General features: G+C 50.2%; 3 protein-coding genes across 3 annotated transcripts; 1 reads left to right on the top strand and 2 right to left on the bottom strand.

Annotated features, from left to right (window-relative positions):
• Positions 1-11,791, bottom strand: LOC6616084 (fasciculation and elongation protein zeta-2). Its single transcript, XM_002040414.2, has 5 exons — positions 10,757-11,791; positions 1,281-1,756; positions 998-1,213; positions 839-928; positions 1-768 (listed from the first exon to the last, which is right to left on the bottom strand). Exons 1-5 carry the CDS (start codon positions 11,308-11,310, stop codon positions 686-688), a joined length of 1,419 nt encoding a protein of 472 aa, XP_002040450.2. The 5' UTR covers positions 11,311-11,791; the 3' UTR covers positions 1-685.
• A 203-nt stretch (positions 11,792-11,994) lies between these two features.
• On the top strand, positions 11,995-14,046 carry LOC6616083 (cyclin-L1). Its single transcript, XM_002040413.2, has 3 exons — positions 11,995-12,678; positions 12,748-13,560; positions 13,618-14,046. Exons 1-3 carry the CDS (start codon positions 12,098-12,100, stop codon positions 13,901-13,903), a joined length of 1,680 nt encoding a protein of 559 aa, XP_002040449.1. The 5' UTR covers positions 11,995-12,097; the 3' UTR covers positions 13,904-14,046.
• LOC6616082 (DNA damage-regulated autophagy modulator protein 1) lies at positions 13,935-15,408 on the bottom strand. Its single transcript, XM_032725331.1, has 4 exons — positions 15,214-15,408; positions 15,022-15,143; positions 14,530-14,917; positions 13,935-14,472 (listed from the first exon to the last, which is right to left on the bottom strand). Exons 1-4 carry the CDS (start codon positions 15,276-15,278, stop codon positions 14,307-14,309), a joined length of 741 nt encoding a protein of 246 aa, XP_032581222.1. The 5' UTR covers positions 15,279-15,408; the 3' UTR covers positions 13,935-14,306.
• Positions 15,409-16,010: the final 602 nt, after the last annotated feature.

The following is a 16,010-nucleotide window of genomic DNA, read 5'->3' as shown; positions in this document are numbered from 1 at the left end:
TATTGTAAAACCTAGTGATTGGCTGCCCGTTCGATCGCGGAAAGCTGGGCGAACATAATGCAAGCGTGTATCGATTTAGATCTGCATATTTCACATATAGACGAAAAATTGAAGCTGCACCGGCAGGCGGACTTGCAACTGGCCCCAGATGCATTTACCATATATGTATGTATATTAAGCTTAGTTGGAGTCGGCTCTTTAACAATACGAATGCTCCTTAAAGAGAAAGAGAGGCGGCGGAGAGAATTGAGTATTATTGCCATGGGAGGACTGGCTGAGTTCCTAGAGCGCGCTCTCCGTAAATATTTCGTTATATATATATATATGTCTATATATGTATGTGTATTACGTGTATGTTTTGTTTTGTTGCATATTTCGTTCTGTCGGTCGAATCGGCCGGAAAAAGGACTCCGTTGAGAAGAAGACCCCACATTGGGTGCTTCATATTCGACAGACGAAGGTGTTGTTATCCAATCACTAGGGTCCTCTCTTCATGTGGAAATCTTCTTCTCCGCGGAGAGTACACGGATTGCATTCAAACAATAATTTAAAGTACGAACTAATCATTAAATTATGTGTGGTGTGTTCGGTGTGTATATGCAAGTTGTATAATTGTATAAACACAGACAGAGAGATAGAGCGACAGCTGGGGTTCCTGCTCCTCGGCGACTACCGCTTGCGGCGCTTATGTAGGGCAGAGCACCTTCAGGATGTAGTCCGTGAGGAGGGCCGGAACCGTCGGGCTGTCCTCGTTGATGGCCTTGAGAACTGCAAGAGATGGGGAGGAGTCGGCATTAGAGTCAGCATCTCGGATGTTTAGCCCGCAATGGGTACTTACTCTTGATCAGGACCTGCAGGGACTGGTTGTTGGGCGTGCCGTTCTCCAGGTGATACGGAATGACTGTGGTCAAGTACTTGGGCTCGGGACCTGCATGAACAGGGAGTAGCCGTGTTAAATATGAACGCGCTGGCTGGAATTTTGGTATGTGAAACTCACCCTGGAACTTGCCGCGCTTCTTCTCCACATGGTACTGCCTCCTTTTGTTCTGAACTGCCAGGAGCAGAGAGATGAACGAGTTCTTCAGCTCCTTCTCGAACTCCAGCTCGTCGCGCAGGGCCAGCTCGTTGATCAACGTCTCGCTCAGCTCCTGGATCAGCACCTCCATCTCCATGTACAGCTCGTTCAGCTGTGTCGTGGTCAGATATTGTAGTTCTGCAAGAGAAAGTGCGGATTATGTTCATCTGTGTAACTGGCATCCAGGACGTCGTCTCCTGCTTACTTTCCGCATAGAGGGGGGCGCCCAGCACCTCTCGCGCCTTCTCGATCACCTCCGAATCGCAGGTCTCCGGCTCGTCCAGCGGGCTCTCGGCCTCGTCCATGATGTCGTCGATCTCCTTGATCACCTCCTCCACCGTCTTAATCGGCTGGTCGTCCATGTCCCCGTTCAAGCCGTTAAGGATGAGGGCGTGCATGTCCAGGTCGTTGGCCACCGCCTCGTCCTCGCTGGTCAGATCGTTGAACTCATCGCCCGGAGTCTGGGCATCCAGCCCGGATCCGGATCCCGCACCGTTGGTGTGTGGATACGCCTGGTGGCTCTGGGTGTGCAGCTGCTGCTGCTGGTTGCGATTCTGCTGCTGCTGCTTCGTGTGGTTCTGGCCCAGATTCAGTGTGGGCATGTGCATCTGACGGGTGTACGACTTGGACCAGTCGATGGGCAGAATGTTGCCAAAGTTTCCTGTGATGGTCCACCACATTCTGCAAGTAAAAGGTGCTTTCAGGTCAGTAAATCGAAATGAATTCATGTGTGTTGATGGGTAAACATTCCATTCCCCTAATTCCTCAATATGGAAAATAGTATAGCCAAAGCAACGCTACAGATATGGAAAGCCTTTCTGCCAAGAAAATACTTTCCATGCAAGCCAAAGAAACGCCATTTATTGGAGTGCCTCGTAATGAGTTTTTTCCTTTCATCATTCGCCCATTCTTTGCATAGCTCTTGGCACCTCCTTGCCACATTCAGCAACAAATTTTCAATGTACTTGTCGCCACCCACAAAACCCGGCGAGGGAAAGAACTGGCACAATAAACCGCCAAGTGCTGCTCGCCTTTCTGTTCACGAAAGCCTAGGCAACTGACAAATTGCCCCATGCACATCGTTTCCGAAGATAATGAGGCAGCTGCGACTGCATCTCGGATTGGTGGGGGGCAGTCTTAAAGGGGGGAACCCTGCCACCACTTCGCACCCGGCTACAAGGAATGTCCTGACCGACAGTTCATTTCCTAACAATAAAAACTCGCGCACAGCTGGAGAGATGAGTTAATACTCGTAATGGGGCTCCGAGGAACCCAGTGTCACAGTGCGTTTGTAGATAGTTCACTGTAATCTCCACCAGTTCCCTTGGCGTTGGCATTGGGCCCACATTTGCTGCCAGAAGAACTCGCTTGCCAGTCAGACGGTTTGTCTGTTTCGAGTGTGCTGGCACAGTTGCTATCAAATTTCATGATCACTGCCAATCATTTAATTGCCGACAAGACGGCCACCGACTTCCACTCCCCACCCAGTGGAGGGATTCATTCGCCCATAATTATTCATGCTCTACATTGACAGGCAATTGACTGCACTTTGCTGATTAGTTCAAGATTATTCACTGCCAGCGGCCGATTTTGTGGGAGTACAAGTCAAGGGGAATCGGAAGTGACTACCTGTGCTCCGCGGAAGGGAAATACAGCTCTGGTGGTCATACAGCTCTGATACGCACTGTAGATTCTGTGGATTCGCCCAGTGCAGAGGCTGTATCTCGGCTCGGAATGGAATGTGTCGAGGCCGCCATGAAATGTGTGTGTATGACTGCTGTATGTACGTGTCGGTGGTGTGGGCAACACTTTTGGAGCTCGCCGACGAGGGACGAGGGGGCGAACAGATTACGAATGAATATTTAAACTGCCATCAAAGCGAACTAATTACGGAGCACTCATTCCGCCGCTCGACACTTTCGGTGATGCTGTGCTGGCTAATCGGAGTCGGAAATGGGACGGAATGTCCGGCTACCAAGTGGAATTGCACGCACCAAATTGACACATCAGTGTCGCCAGTCCAGTCGCAGAATCTGGGTCAGATCGAATGGGTAGTCCGGAACCGAAGGGCTGTGACCTCGATCTACACAAGCACCAGTTTAGTTCGCTGCCAGTTGCTCCACTGTGCTCATCTCTTCCGGCCCGCCATCTGCAGAACTCACTTCCCTATCGCGCACAACCAGCTCAGATTGCATCCGCGCACTCCCTGGCCATTCCACGCCCTGGCATTCCCGAGCTTCCATCATCGCCTCGGGCAATTAGTGCCCAGACTCCACTCGCACCCATCGGCAATGGCAATTACAATTACGAGCCTCGTTTATCATGCGCGGAGATGGGATCTACCCTGACCACCCATCATCACAAGTGCTCCCGATTCGGAAGCTCATCTCTTGACCAGCGGTGACCCCGACCCGATACTTCGGGGCGTGCCGCACTCCGCCGGCTGGCATTGGAATATGAGTTTCTGAACATGCTCCGCAGTCCGACAATTAGCCGTAGCTGTTTGGTCTCGAAAATCGGCACACGAAACATGAGATCATCGTTTAGACAAACAAACATCATATTTAATAACAAGTGGGTTGGGCGGAGTTCCGCGGCACCGAAGACTGCAATACCCTTACTATTCAGCATTTTTTTGGTTTCACCTACTTGGCAGCCTACTCGAATGTTTCACATGTCCCAAAGTCATGATGCCCCCCGCCGACTGGTTAGGGTACAAAAAACAGCGGATGATGAACATTTATTTATTATGGAAGCGGCAATATTTTAATGAATTTTAATTGCGCGTACTTAGATAACCGAATCAACTTGTGTCTCCAGCTGATGAATCAGCGTCGCCCGCCATGACGTTGATGATGATCAGCCAAACTGTCCAAGTGTCCCCCATTTCATCCACCCCCCACAGACTCCCCTCTACATTTTCAGCCAATTGGCTTCATTTCGCCCACGCCGTACCGAATGTTTTATTGTTTTTTCCTCTTTCTCTGCGGTTTTTTGTTAATTGTGCTTGGCATTTTTGTTTGGCGCTGCTTCTTCCTGATTTTCGTATTTCTGTGTTGACTCCCAGCAAATTGAAATTTCATAGGAAATGAATTATTTGGTGGGCCGCCTCATCGCCGCAAACAATAAAGAAATAACTTTCTAACACGATTCGATGTCTTGTTATAGCATGGAAGTGCCGCCAGAGATCCAAAGCTATAGCTAGCGGAATCTGAGATGATACCCAACGTTGGGTATACATATGTATATAGTAGGTAGTGCCACTTATCAAGTTCTGGATTGCCGCGATCTCGGACTCTTGGCCAACATGCAGCTGAATCTTCGATCCGCCAGCACTGTGTTATAGGTGAAATGGGTGAAATTACGGGTAGTAAGGGCAATAGAGCGGACACTATCAGGTTTCTCAAGCTGTTTTAGCATTTCAAATATATGTTTTTTCGACGGCTATTGTTGTCTTCATGTTGTTGTGTTGTGTGTTATGTGTTGTGTGTTGTGTTTTGAGGTTCGTTCACACGTATTTTCACTCAACCGCAACGCGCTGTACAATCGCACTCTTAATTTTCGGCAACTTGCAGTCGGCAGATCTGAGAAGGGCCGACTACTCGATACCCTGTAACATGTTCAGTGAATAATCAGGCTTGAAATTCAACTGCAAGTGCCATTCAATCACTCCATTAACTATTTCTTCCAGTGAAAACAGCTGAGTGGGAGGCCGGGTCGGCAGCCAATCGACTGGCTTTGGGGTTGTTACATAGCTACATATTTTCTCTTTGCTTGTGTGAAAGTTTTCTCTGGCTCCCTTCACGTTTCTCCTCTCCGTAGGAAGTCACAGGGTGACCCTGTGCTGCTTATTTTCCACCTATGAACACACACACACAGCTGGGGCGAAGATAATAGCACACGCTGCCGCAGACCTACTTAAACTTTTTGATAACTAATTGAACTTTCCCTAAGCAGAAACAGCCATCTGAGCTGAGCTGGCTTTGAATGCCCATTGCTTTCAATAGGCGTTGCACTATCAACTTGGACTCCGCTGTACGTGTTTACGGCGACAGCAAATTCGTGGATACAAAAATGCCACCGCAAACTAAAACACACACTTGCAGCGAATAAGAAAAAAACTAAAATAAAAATAAAAACAGGCGCGAGAGGTGGGAAAATCATGTCTTGCACACTTCAAAGCGTTTCTAATTTTAGGCCGTTCACACTTTGCGTTGGCACAGGAGCCGCATAGCCCATATAGTCGATCCCAATTAAAATCGAGCTGTGGACCGTGCTGCTAATGGACTGCGGCGGGCCTTGGATGGATGGGGTGGAGAATCGGGGACACGGCAAATGACATCGGCGACAAGAAAGATGAGCTGGGGGAGTTGGTTCTGAATTCACTTCACGTGGGTGGGACGCCTCCTGAAAAACATTCCTGGCATTTCGTTCAGGCTGAGAACATTGCACAGCTATCAGCCTACGATCCATGGTATCTCAAAATGATCCATAAACAGAAGACATTTTACGACGCCTAAACAAAACAAAACTGTAATGAAATGAAATGGAAACAAACAATTTGGACTTTAAAGCGCGAGTTGCCATTTCGGACTTGTTCGCGTGCTTGGGCAAAATCAATTTATAATTAATTTGTTTAAATAGGCCATTAGCATTAACAAAACGCGCGAGAGAAACTGGGCAATGTTGTCTATGGCTTCGGTCTTGGCATCGGCAATCCATGCCAATCTTCAGCGTCCGAAACCGCAGAGGAAAATGCTGGCAGTTATGTGGCCCACAAACAGATAACAGCAAAAATGCAAACAAAGAACAAAACCCACAGCACACACATTGTGTCGTATATAGCAAATGTATACTGTAGTATAGGTACATACATACGTACGTATGTACATACACCACTACAGTGTGGGCAGTGAAGATTGCTAAGAAGCGACGAATACGATTGATGGGGCATCTCGATGGGGGTGATCTCGTTTCGGTGGATCGTCTGAATGAATACGTATTCAAGTAAGTAGGTAGGTACATTGCCACACACTTTTCCCCAATGTCAGCCCGTTCAGTTGGGTTGGCACCAGAAGTTGTGCCGAGAGGTTATTGAAGCCAAGAGCAGACAGTCGCCCCCGCTGGCGACGGGCTTTGTTGATCCGGGTCCTCCAAGGACCCTTGTGAGTGGTTCTCTTGGCAGCGCATCCACTGGAGCGTCCTCGGCGCATCCTTGACGCACCGCCCACTCCCTCGACTCAATGCCAGAGTCATCTGCTGCAGATGCAGATGCAGATTCCGTGGCGGGACTCAGCCCAATTGTACAACATCCGTGCTCGGCTGGCTTCAACCCCCGGCTCTGGCCACTGCCCCCCGCCGCGCCGCTCCGTTCGCCGGGCTTTGTCCTTGACTGTGCCCCAAACGTTGTTTTGTTTGCTGATGATGTAATGCGGACGCAGGCAAAGGCTTCGCCTGTGTGGCTCGGCTTAGTCATCAGATACAGTATCTCTTCGATGGCAGTCAGACATTCCTAATATTCGAATGGCGCCGAAAACAGTGCCCGTGGCAAGTTGAGCGAGGTTAGGTCGGCAATTAGCATTCGGGGGTGTCCTGCTGTGCGCCCAGTGGGTGTGATGGCCCGTGTCCCCGGGCGACGCCTCCAAACAAATGCCCAAAAGGTTAACGGCCTTTGGCCCCTCGGTTTCAGACTGCAGCCCACCCTTCAGAGGCAGGGTCCGAAAAGGAAGTGGCACTCGTGCACTCGCCCCGCTGCCAGCCCCACCCTTTCCTCGCGCCCCTTCTGACTGCATGCGACGGATTGATAAGTTCTTAGCGCCTTAGCCCCTGCTACCCGCTAAACACGCATACGACATGTTGACGGCATGACTCATCCCAGCGGATACGGAAACCACCCGAACCAAAGTGAATTTCTGTCGCACGGGCGCACGGAGAGCAGTGGCTAGTATCAAATTGAAGCACTCTTGTGTCTGCGCAAAAACTATAATGCTCCCCATGCATATTAACTGTGCTGTTGTTCCCATTCGCCACTTACATAAGAGGGCGGTTACGCTGCCGCTAGGCCGTGTCCTGTCTAGCAACCCCAGGCAATCATCCCCTGCCCTTGTTCCATCTGATTATTTATAGCGGGGACCTGCTAATTGATTACCATGCAGTTCAGTGGCTGCCCTGCGGACCAGGACCGTGAAGGAAGGAAGTCCGATCTGGGCCTAGCCTCGGCCACCCCAAAGACACACTGCAGTGGCCAGTCAGTGATCCCGAGAAGTGGACGCGTCCTACTTGGGCTCAAGTCTCGATTTCGGGTAACGTTTTGAATGGCACTCGGGTTCCACGCACATGACATGAGTCGTCGTCACTGATTCCACAGTCGGAGAAGGCCGCAAACTGGTTAGCAGGTTGCCCAACCAACTGCCAATTAAGAGCAATCGACGCTTCGGCTGATGCAAGTGCTGGCATTGCGTGTGGTCAATTAATAGCCGAGTGATTTAATCGATCTTACTGCAGATCGCTAGATCGCTTAGATCGCGAAACGCGATCAGACTAGCAGCTTGGCCAGGCGGAGCAGCTTTTGGCATTTGCCGCAAATGGATGCGAACGGGTTTCGGCTGATGACGATCCCCGACGACCTGCGAAGGCATCTGCACTACTCCCTACATCTACAGCTTGGGCACACAGAATGCTGCAAGCTGCGCAGCTCTTAGGTGGCAGGATGCAGGCCGTTGAACCGCGCTGCGGAACAGGAATCGATTGGCTCTTGGGCACTGGACGTGGCGCAAAAGTGGGTCGCCAGCAACAAGCCGATTATGAGCGAAACTCAGCATGGTGTTTTGGCCTCAGTAGCCGCACCGGAAGAATGCTGGCCATATGGAGCGCATTTTATGGTCGTGCCTGGCATATGGTCATCAGCTCGACTGCCAGTCGTGCCTGCACTACGTACTGCGAATTACGCCTTGGATAAAAAAAACATTTAAAGAATTTTTCACTAGCCAGCACTACTGTTTCTGTAAGTAGTCCCCATCTTGTTATCCTGCAGTCTCCGCTCTTCTTCTTGCGCCACCAACATGCCCAAGAAGAGCCTTTCCGTGCTGACGCAACTTTTCCGCTCGAACTTTTCCGAACTTCGTCCTTGGAGCAGCTGCCACTAATCAGAGCGGAATGCAGTTGAAAACTTGGCCACAAGCGGATGAGGGCAAGCTAGGCGGGAGAGGAAGGATAGGCGGTGGGGGATGGTTCCCAGAACAGGCACTGGAACAATGGAGCGGCCCGGCTAGCCCACTCGGCAGCACACTTTCCACGGAATCAGCAGTGCATAAGGTAAATATTGACAACTGGCGTGGACGGCGCGACGCAGCTGCGTTTAATGCGCCAACACACAAGAGCAGACCATCGGCACCCAGCATCTGGGGTCGAATGCGTGATACCCCACACACATATTGCACTTCTGGGACCACATAACCAATTCGATGGGATTCGATTATAAATATCGCAGGGCACACATGGATGCCCCAAAAGAGAGCAGTGCCTGTCACGTAACTTGACCCGCTCTCTTCTTCTCTCACTTGGACCCGTGAAAGTGTTTGAGAAGTCATCATGCCGCGATACCCATACTCTCCCCAGAGAGCGACAGCGAGAGCGAGAGCGGGAGAAGAGACAGTGACAGTTCAGTTCGTGTGGGGCTAGAAGAGGGCAGCGGCAGCAGAAAGAGGTGGGGATGGAGAGCGAATGAGGGGGAGGGGAAGTGGTGACAGCGGTGGCAATGAATACTCATAAAATGAAAAACAAAGAACGCAATTAAGGCAAACTGCATCAGAGCGAACGACTTTGACTGCAGAGTTGCTTTATCTGTACAGGCTTTTAGACTTCCAGGCTTCCACGATTTCAGACTTCCAGGAGGCAGAGGTGAGTACCCAGCATCTGCATACGGCTTCATGAGGAATTGCGGAGCAGGGCCAAGAGCAAAGAGTTATTCATCCAAACACTCAGATTGCATATATAAACACACACTAGCATGCGCAAGTAGTATGTATGATTATTCACTTCGTCAGTGCAAAATCTGGAATTTCAATCACTGTTTCTAAATTCGTCAAAATATTTTGGACACGCATGTGGCCACACATATTAAAATACAGTGAGTACTGGCGGTACAAGCAATGATAACAAAATCACATCCATCTAACAAGTATATATATCTAGCTATAGATTTACAATAATAGCAATGGACCATTTGTGCAGGGTGCAGCTTAGCGATTGCCCACTGTGTGTTTATTTATTTGCACAGGATGTGAGTGAGTATTCGCGCTCGTAAACACACATGCACCGCGGCACTATGGGAAATTCGAACACTCCTTCTGACCAAAATTAATAACTCCAGAACTGGGAGAGATATTAAGATGATTTTTGCATAGGGCTACACTAGCACATATCTTTTATGATATCAAAAATTGTGGACAATTTGTGGCACCGCCCCTTATAATAATAATAATTTTGTATAGGGATTTCTCTAATTGCAACAGCTGTTTTCAACAGCTGATTTCTTTGTTGTGGCGCCATCTATATTTATTTCTGGTATGCAGAACAATTATGAATGCAAGCATTTAATATTATCTTAATCGACTAACTTTCATAAAATGGGTTTTGACCAAAAAAGGGGTAAATTTCCCATAGTGCGCGGGTGTGCACGCGATTATCAAATTTATGGCTGATGTCAGCCGAGAGCGAAAGAGAGGGAAACACATCTATATAGTATTATTGTTTTCCCTTCTCGTTGGACTTGCATTCCACGTCCGAGTCAAATCTCTGAAGCCCCAGCCCCTTCATCGCCCTCCACTTTCGTAACCATAGCCATATTCAAGTCCACCCGAAACCCCTTCCCACCACCCTGGCCAATGCTCCGTGAAGTGTTTATCTGGCCAATGGACGTAATATGATTTATTGCCTCCACTTTCTGTGATTGCCGCTTCCTTGACATAAGTGGATCAGCGTTACAATGGGGCATACCATGGCGGCGGTACCACTGCCAGCGACATTGTGCGCCCAGTTGCATCCGAGGCAAAGCGCAACAGTCTTGGAAAGCCCAGATGAAAACAGCGAGTAGCGAAAACTCCTGGCACTTTTATCGATCCAACAAGAAAGCACTAGCCAACCGTCGCCAACCACCAACCTCCCATCACCCAGCACTCGGGCGGTTCGGGCAGGATTACGTCGTTATGTGGCGCCGCGGCTGGAACAGCTAGCCAGGGGGTGCAGCGAAGCGGGGTGGGTCGCCGGGATCAGGGGTCAGGGGTTACGGGGTAGCGGTCTGAGCTCGGAGCATGCGCACTCAACAGCCCCAGCGTCGCAATAGACACGAAAGCAGAAAACAGCACTAAAACGCAAAACATTGCAAAATGCACTTTACATAACTATAGGATTGGATTGTATCATGCGGCATCCCTACTCCGGCACTTCCTTTGACTCTTGGGGTTACATGATGTAGCCCAACCAAAAGCCACCCCCAATGTTCCCAATCTATAAGTGGTTATAGCATGACATCAGACATTTGGAAAAGAAATAATCCAATGCCTTCATTCAAATTATAATTTCCCAACTTTTAATCTGGTAATTTATTTACGGAAAAGCTGTCTCCCATTACTTAGTTACAAAAATCAAACGCTTAAAGTAAAGGATTGTTGGTTTACTTACTGGCATTCGTTCATGATCTCCTCCTGGCTGCGCACCTGCACCGGAGCCAGCTCCTCAACGTTCTCTTCGTAGTTACCGAAGCACTTGGTTATCTTTTCGTCGAACGTGTTGACCAGATCCTCCAGACTCCCGCCGAAGGTCTCCGTGAAGTTGTCCACATGGTCGCCGACGGCCAGGGAGCGCTTCTCCAGACCGTCCAGACCAACGCCGGCTCCCTCGCCCGGCACCAATCCCACATCGGACAAACCGATTTCAATAAGTGACCCACCGTGGAGCGTGTTGCAATTGGGGCTAATGGAGCCAGCTGCTCCTCCCACTACTCCTCCTCCGTTCTTGCTCACGTGCGCATCGCGTACAGCATCCTCCAGGAGCCGCAGCTTGGTCGAATCCGGCTTGCCGCCGGCGGAGGAGTCCTTCAGATTCAGGTTGAGCGTGTCGTTAATGGCATTCTGACTCGAGATGAAGTCGCAGCCGCCCCACTCGTCCGTCTCCTCGAACTTTGCCAATGGAGCCTCGAATTTTAGCTCGGCCATTTTGGTGCCGAGGTCACGCATGGCACGCGCAAAGGATTCTCTCAAGGATTCGGCGGAGTCCCCTTCCGATTCCGATTCAGACACCGATTCCGTTTGGACTTTGGGGGCAGTCGTCGCTTGCGCGCTTCCCTTTTCTTCCTTTAGAAAACAAGTTCCTCTGACTTTTCCGTACTAGCTGCAAAAACTTTGCAACCCCTAATTCGGCTGCTTGCTTCGGGGTTGAGCGGGGCTTTCGGCGGGGAAAATGCCCCGGAATACGAAACACGGAACACTCGACTCCGTGAAACTGCGGTTCGGACAATTCCAATTGGACTTATTCTGCTTGCCCAGCGCTCGACTTTCTGGCTGATACACTGATCTGCTCACGAGCACACTAAACACCAAACAATAAAAAAAATAAATCACACTTGCACATAGACGCGGCTACTATTGTTTTGTTTCTACAATTTGCGTTTCTACGACCAGTGAGCGAACTGCTTGCCTTTACAACTAATTTCGACTGAGAGTGGTGTGACCATAAACGGCTGACCGCCAAATGCCGTTTTAGGTCATATTTAGCACTTTGGTCTGTTACGAAATGTGGCAACGCTGGTGTAGTCGATACATCAACCTTTAATTAGACACACACCATATGCGTTTTCTAACCTCTTGTGGTATAATTTAGGAAATTATCGAAATCAACTTGGTGGCAGGGCCGACGATTACGATTTCGTATAAAAGCACGTCTGTTATCGTGTAAATTTACAAAAAGAGCAAATTAAAAAATACAATACTAAAATATACGCTTTTCTGGCTTAACCGCTCACGAATGACCACCCGTGGGGCCGGCTCAGCTGTGGTCCACACGACGATGACAGCGCTGACGGTGGAGACGATCACCAATGTCTTGACCACGGTGACTTCGTTCCATTCGAATAGCGTCAACATTTCGAACAACAGCAGCAGTGTAGCAGCCCCGGGAGCGGATGCAGCTGGCGGCGATGCAGGGGGCGTGGCAGCGGCTCAGGCGGACGCCAACAAGCCCATCTATCCGCGGCTCTTTAATCGGATCGTGCTGACGCTGGAGAACAGCCTCATTCCGGAGGGCAAGATCGATGTGACGCCATCCAGCCAGGATGGACTGGACCACGAGACGGAGAAGGACCTGCGCATACTAGGCTGCGAGCTTATTCAGACAGCGGGCATTTTGCTGCGCTTGCCGCAGGTTGCCATGGCCACCGGCCAGGTGCTGTTCCAGCGCTTCTTCTACTCGAAGAGCTTTGTGCGGCACAACATGGAGACTGTGGCCATGAGCTGCGTGTGCCTGGCCTCCAAGATCGAAGAGGCGCCGCGCCGCATTCGAGACGTGATCAATGTGTTCCATCACATCAAGCAAGTGCGGGCGCAAAAGTAAGTGCTTCCCCTGACAATTCAAGCATCTAACGCCCAATAATCACTTATTATTATATTGTTCCACAGGGAAATCTCGCCCATGGTGCTGGATCCTTACTACACGAACCTCAAGATGCAGGTGATCAAAGCCGAGCGACGCGTCCTCAAGGAACTGGGCTTCTGCGTACACGTGAAGCATCCGCACAAGCTGATCGTGATGTATCTGCAGGTGCTTCAGTACGAGAAGCACGAGAAGCTGATGCAGCTCTCCTGGAACTTCATGAATGACTCGCTGAGGACGGACGTCTTTATGCGCTACACACCAGAGGCGATTGCATGCGCCTGCATCTACTTGAGTGCCCGCAAGCTTAACATACCTCTGCCCAACAGCCCGCCGTGGTTCGGCATATTCCGGGTGCCCATGGCGGACATTACGGATATCTGCTACCGTGTGATGGAGCTGTACATGCGTTCCAAGCCGGTGGTGGAGAAACTGGAGGCCGCCGTGGACGAGCTGAAAAAGCGGTACATTGATGCGCGCAACAAAACGAAGGAGGCAAACACACCGCCTGCTGTAATCACCGTGGATCGGAACAATGGCTCGCACAATGCGTGGGGTGGCTTCATCCAGCGTGCTATCCCACTGCCCTTGCCATCGGAAAAGTCGCCGGAGAAGGATTCGAGGTCACGTTCGCGATCCAGGACGCGCACCCATTCGCGGACACCTCGATCCCGATCACCCAGGTCCAGGTCGCCGAGTCGCGAGCGCCCCAAGAAGTCCCACCGCAGTCGATCTTCCCGCTCGCGCTCCCGGTCGCCGCCGAAGCATAAGAAAAAGTCACGTCACTACTCGAGGTCGCCCACGCGCTCCAATTCGCCGCACAGCAAGCACAGGAAGTCGTATGTACTCTAACGCTTTAGGAACTGGGTAGACTTATTAGCACTTAACCCTTTCAGGAAATCCTCGCGAGAACGCTCGGAATACTATTCCAAGAAAGATCGGTCTGGGAACGCAGGCAGCAGCAATAACCTAGGTGAAGGCGACAAGTATCGCAACTCCGTCTCCAATTCTGGCAAGCACAGTCGCTACTCCTCCTCCTCGTCGCATCGGAACAGCGGCGGTGGTGGAGACGGAAGAAGCGGAGGAGGAGGTGGTGGCGGTGGAGGAGGCAGCGGGAACCACGGCAGCCGAGGCGGCCACAAGCATCGGGATAGCGATCGCTCCAGGGATCGCAAGCGCTAGTAATTGACAGACAAGCGAGACAAACACTCCCTTATATTTAATTGCTTTTTATTTTACAAATTATTTCTACCGATTTAATAACTCTAATGTGTATTGAAAAAACGAACGCGGGTAAACAATAAATGTAACTCTTCAATCAAAAAGCATACTGTCACTTCGAACTACCCGATCCCAGTCTTTGGGAAACACTTTGCACATATCACAGCAATCCGACAGAGAAAGAGCACCGGAAAGAGAGGAAAGGCATGCGAGAGGCCGCAGTGCGAATGCACATCAACCGCTCAGCACATCGTCCTCAAGACCCGTGCTCTTGCTACCTTAGATTGTACTTAAAATGTTGAAGGTGAAGGAACCGCTGTCTACTCCAACGCTGATCTTTACCCCTAATCTATGAAGGTAAGCTCTAGATGGTGGTCGAATAGGACATCAGGGCAATCTGGGGATGCGACAGCGACACGTCGCGAAACTCATTCGTGAAGGAGAGGATATAGAAGCTGAAGATGGTGGCGATGATCCACTCTGAAATAGAGCTGACCACGTGGAGGTACCAGCCGCCGTCCGAGGGATACCTAAAGTGACCTAAACGTAAGTATCTCCCTTATGGAAAAGCCAGTGTGCAGACCCACCACTTCCGCGGATTCTGTCCTTTGAAGAGGATGTGCGACATCACGCCGGTGACCGCCAGCAGGATAAACAGGATCGTGCAGACAACGGACATGCCCAGCCGCAAGTGAGCGTTAATGCGGGTACCCGACATGGGGAAGATCAGATACGAGATGAGCGCCTGCATCCAAAAGTACAAGGTGCCGCAGCCGAAGCAGCAGAAGGCTCCAATAAAGTGGACAATCCGCACGTTCGTCTCCTGAAAGTTGCCCACGATGCTGATGCCCAGGCAGGACACCAGTCCGAACCACAGGGCCAGTCGGTTCTGGCGCAGCACCGACCCGTCCAAGTCCGGGTGGTGTTCATACAGCTGCAGCACCTGACGGTAGCGCACGTAGATGGTGATTCCAACTGCAAAGCACGAGAAAGTATAATCACACCGCTGCAAGAGCGCCTAATCAACAGATGACTCATCGTCTCTGGAGACGAGACGGGATGCCGGAAGAGGGACTCACGCAGAACGCTGCCTATGTTAATAAGCTGCCCGAACACACAGCTTTCCGGCGAGTAGGTGGCTGCATCGCTGATGTAGGGAACCGTGGGTACCACATGCCCCTCCAGCACGGCGAAGATGTACCTGGAGACCAATGAAACGTCGGTCGGGTCAGAAAGCCCGGTAATCGGGGAAGCACCCCCTGCGTACTTACGTGCCGAGGAAAGTGACCTGGAAGATCAGGAACGTGGCCACCGGCAGCAAGTAAACCTGTGACATCGCGCCAGGGAATGGTGGATCCGGGTGGTGGTGGGTTGCAGCACTGGCCACAACAAACGTATCTTATTTAATTGCGCTGCAATAAAACGAACAAGGGAGCGAAATGTTTGGGTCTGTGGCAGTGCTGCTCAATCGGCTGAATTATAGCTGCCGCTTAGCAGAAGTTTAGTATTTTTATACCATTGGGCGATTCCTTGCCCCGGATCAAGCGCGCCTTAATTTGATTTTACCTTCTTTGGGGTGACCTTTGAATCTACGAGCCTAGGCGAACAGAAACAAGAATAGGGTGTACATTGATCAGCTGATTACTTCTCAATGCTTTATTTAGAGATGGGTACGTGACATCCCTTAACATGTTCAATGGAATGAAGTACTGTGAAATTTACAGTTATTTCGTGCTTGACTGTATTACGTTTGCACTTAGTTGCAACCTAACGGTTAACTTCCCCTCTTGATGATTTTCTATTAGTTGAATAACCACTGGAAAAGCATGGACCGACCGCAGACATCATGAAATATATCATATGTTTTGGTTTTAATCTGTGCTGACAACTGCTATAATTTATGTTTGCCTGGTGTCGGAAACCAAAAACAATACAGGCTGAAACTTGAAACTTTCAAAACTTGGCAAAAAATTGCGACTTTCTCTTTGTTCAGACACCAGTCGAACATAATTTTCAGGATGTGACCAAGGACCATATGGTTTCATGGATTTTGTCACATTCTTTCTTT

Source organism: Drosophila sechellia, chromosome X (assembly GCF_004382195.2).
Source record: "Drosophila sechellia strain sech25 chromosome X, ASM438219v1, whole genome shotgun sequence".
NCBI lineage: Eukaryota > Metazoa > Arthropoda > Insecta > Diptera > Drosophilidae > Drosophila > Drosophila sechellia.
The sequence above is the reverse complement of the archived record's forward strand: the minus strand, read 5'-3'. Positions and strand labels throughout refer to the sequence as shown.